We start from the raw sequence: 3,215 nt of genomic DNA on the forward strand, positions 1-3,215 counted from the left end.
TAAAAAGGTGCAGAGTCTGGACAAATAACGGCTTTCTGGGTATTTGCTTGACTGAGAGGCAAGTTGTATATTTGTTTGTTTGTTTGGTTGAGTGTCTTTGTCTTTGGACCCCCTTCATCCTTTTATAGACGAATTAGCCCAACTGCATGTAGCTTTGTTTTTGCCCGAAAGCAATTGAAGGGTAGTGACTCATCAGTATTTTACTTGTATTGCCATTGAAAAATACTTTTAGGCTGAGATTAAGTTGATTTCCATCAGTTGTCACTTCTCTTGTAAGAACCTAGCCTTTACATTAATGAGGAAGTGTCAATTGGTCTTGAGATGGACGGTCTGGGCTTTGTGGTGGGCTCTGGGTAGAAACTTTTCTTATTGAACTATTTTGAACTTTCTTTCCTCTAAGTCCAAAGTTAATTATTAACCCAAACAACACACAACGATAAGGGTGGCGACAGCTGTACTCGTCTATAACTAACAGTACAGAAAATGCTGAAAAAAAAAAGGTTAAAAAAATTTTAAATGTCCAGAAATTGAGGAGAAAAGACTGCTAAAAACAATATTTATTGGAGTACGTGCCTGGTCCGCATCCCATCCAACAGCAACATCTGCCATTTATCTTCTTCTATTTCTGTTAAGTGATAAGCACACACTTTCTTTATTTAATTCTAGCTTCTAGGAGATAAGGACTACCAAATCGTGCAAATCCCAACTGGGGTTTCTTTCTTTCGTGTCACACTCTCATAAGAAAAGAGAGAGAGACGATGTTGGAAGGCAGAGCAGTGATAGAGGACACAGATATGCCGGTGAAGATGCAGATGCAAGCCATGGCAGCTGCTTCTGAAGCTCTGGATCTTCACGATGTCGTTGACTGCAGATCTATAGCTGCCCACATCAAAAAGGTACATACTTTCGTTGTTAATTGTCACATATACATAAATTAGTTTTTATATTTTTGTTGGTAATTATTATTTTGTGGGTTTGTATTTGCAAATCGAATGCAGGAGTTTGACATGAGATATGGATGCGGTTGGCAATGTGTGGTGGGATCAAATTTCGGTTGTTTTTTCACTCACTGTAAAGGAACCTTCATCTACTTTACACTTGAGACTCTCAGCTTCCTAATCTTCAAAGGGGACTCTTCTTCCTCCTCCTCCTCCAAAAGCTAACGCAGTGTTTGGCAGCAGAGAGAAGAAAGGAAGGACAAATCGCTGTGGAAATATATATAGGGTAGGTAGGGGCTTTTGTGAGGAACACCTTTGTATTTTTGTACTGCTTTTTATGCAATCTAATAACTTTTAGCTTTTATTATTGAATCATATATTTGAAGGTAATGTTAGAGAGATTATTTAAAATTTTTAAATCAAATGATGTGATAGATGATTATTGAATTATTATTTAAATATCAATTAACATATTTATTTTCTATTAATAGTATATCATTTAATTTGATCTCTCTAATATTATCTTTGATTTATGATCTGTTTGTCTGGAATTTTGGAAGTGATTCATGCGCTTTACTAGTCTGGACTCGAATCTGACTCTCCCTTCACGTATGGACTGGGCTGAGAAAATAAATAATATGTAGGGGTCTCTCTAATAACACAACGAAAAAATAGAGTTCACATCTTTTGCACCCCAAAATTCCTATGTCTCTTTACGGCCCATCTCAGAGTTTGAAACCTGTCCAACATGAACTCTATTTTTAAACACTGTTAATTTTCTGAAAAAATTAAAAAAATAAGAAAAATTAAAATAAACGTAAACTAGAAGCCCAACCTTTCTAGGCCCGATAATTTACGATAACGAATTGGCTCGTTATTGAATAATTCAATAAGTATTGGTTAAAATAATGAATTGATTCGGATATACACGTAGATAATCCGATACATAATAAGCAAAATATTAATTTAATTATTTTATACCCCTAAAAATACTATAATAATTATATAATATTATATATGTATATTAATTTATATTTAGAAAATTTGAAAAATGAGGTAATATATTTTTATATGGTATAGTACTATTGTTTTATTTCTTTTCATAATTATTTTGGTAAACTTCTCATAATTTGAATGATTTATAATGTTTGGTTTTGCTATACTTATTTAATGCAAAAGAGAGTTCGGATGTGGAAAACCTTACTGAAAACATTATCAACATAACTCTTGAAGGCAATAGATCAAGCCAAAGTTCCAATACAAATTCCTCATGATGATTGATGAAAATTGAAAGATTTTGTAAAAGAAATAACATGCAAGCTTTGAATTTCATTGGTAAGGTTTTAACTTCTAAGAAAGGTTTCACAACCTTGAAAAGAAAAACTCCTTCATTTTGCATATCCTTGTACATTTGATATTTTGTAGTAGACTAAGGAATTAGATCCTCTCAGGATCTCCTCACTGGGGATCAATTAATACCAACAGTTCATCAAAAATCTTGTGCCCACAATTTTTTCCTTTTTTTAATTTTCAACAATAAGGTAGCCTCATTTTGCATGAAAAATTATAAAAAAGAAAAAACTATGGTCACATGATTTTTTATGAGCAATTGGTATTAATTGATTCCCTGGATTCCCAGTGAGGAGATCCGGAGAGGATCTAATTTGGTAGACTAGTAGTGTATTGGTGCTTTTTTATTAGGCTCTTATTTTGGAGTATAGAGGTAGTATTTAACGACAAATGTGTTTTTATGTTTTAAAGTAATATATATGTGGCAATGTGGTATGTGCAAATTTAAGAATTTTTTTTTTCCTTAACGGGCCTGGTCATTTTACCTGTTGGGTAAAGTAGCCCGACTTGTTAAGGACTCTTTAAGATAACGGGTGTGACACGACACGACCCGTTAAGATAATAGGTGTTACATGAAAACGACACGAAACATGGCAAACACGACCCGTTTGGTAGGCCTACCTCTCTGCCTCTTCATTGGGAATCTCACTTTCCTTTCATATTCCCGATACTAAAAACCCACTTCATAGAGGCCTGCCACATCCAGGTCCAGATCCTTAAGCCACAACTGCAACCTTACCATGAGGTTTGCGGCTACTAGTTGTTGCTATAAGAAATCAAAGCCTCCACCATTGATGGTGCTTTCGTAGAAGAAATCATGTCAAGCTTTTTGCAAAACAATCAAATCAGTACAGGACTACTCAGATGGGCTGGATTTCACCTAGGTATGTTGTAGGGTGAAGATGGCAGGGAAAGCCTTTGTGCCTT

General features: G+C 34.8%; 1 protein-coding gene across 1 annotated transcript; it reads left to right on the top strand.

The window, feature by feature from the left end:
- The first annotated feature begins 562 nt into the window (after positions 1 to 562).
- Positions 563 to 1,302, top strand: LOC103937782 (dynein light chain 1, cytoplasmic). Its single transcript, XM_009347735.3, has 2 exons — positions 563 to 896; positions 999 to 1,302. The coding sequence occupies exons 1-2, from the start codon at positions 759 to 761 to the stop codon at positions 1,161 to 1,163; spliced, it is 303 nt and encodes a 100-aa protein (XP_009346010.1). The 5' UTR covers positions 563 to 758; the 3' UTR covers positions 1,164 to 1,302.
- The last annotated feature ends 1,913 nt before the right edge of the window (positions 1,303 to 3,215 follow it).

Source organism: the organism of the source record quoted next, unplaced genomic scaffold (genome assembly GCF_019419815.1).
Source record: "Pyrus x bretschneideri cultivar Hongxiangsu unplaced genomic scaffold, Pyrus_bretschneideri_v1 Contig20, whole genome shotgun sequence".
Lineage (NCBI taxonomy): Eukaryota > Viridiplantae > Streptophyta > Magnoliopsida > Rosales > Rosaceae > Pyrus > Pyrus x bretschneideri.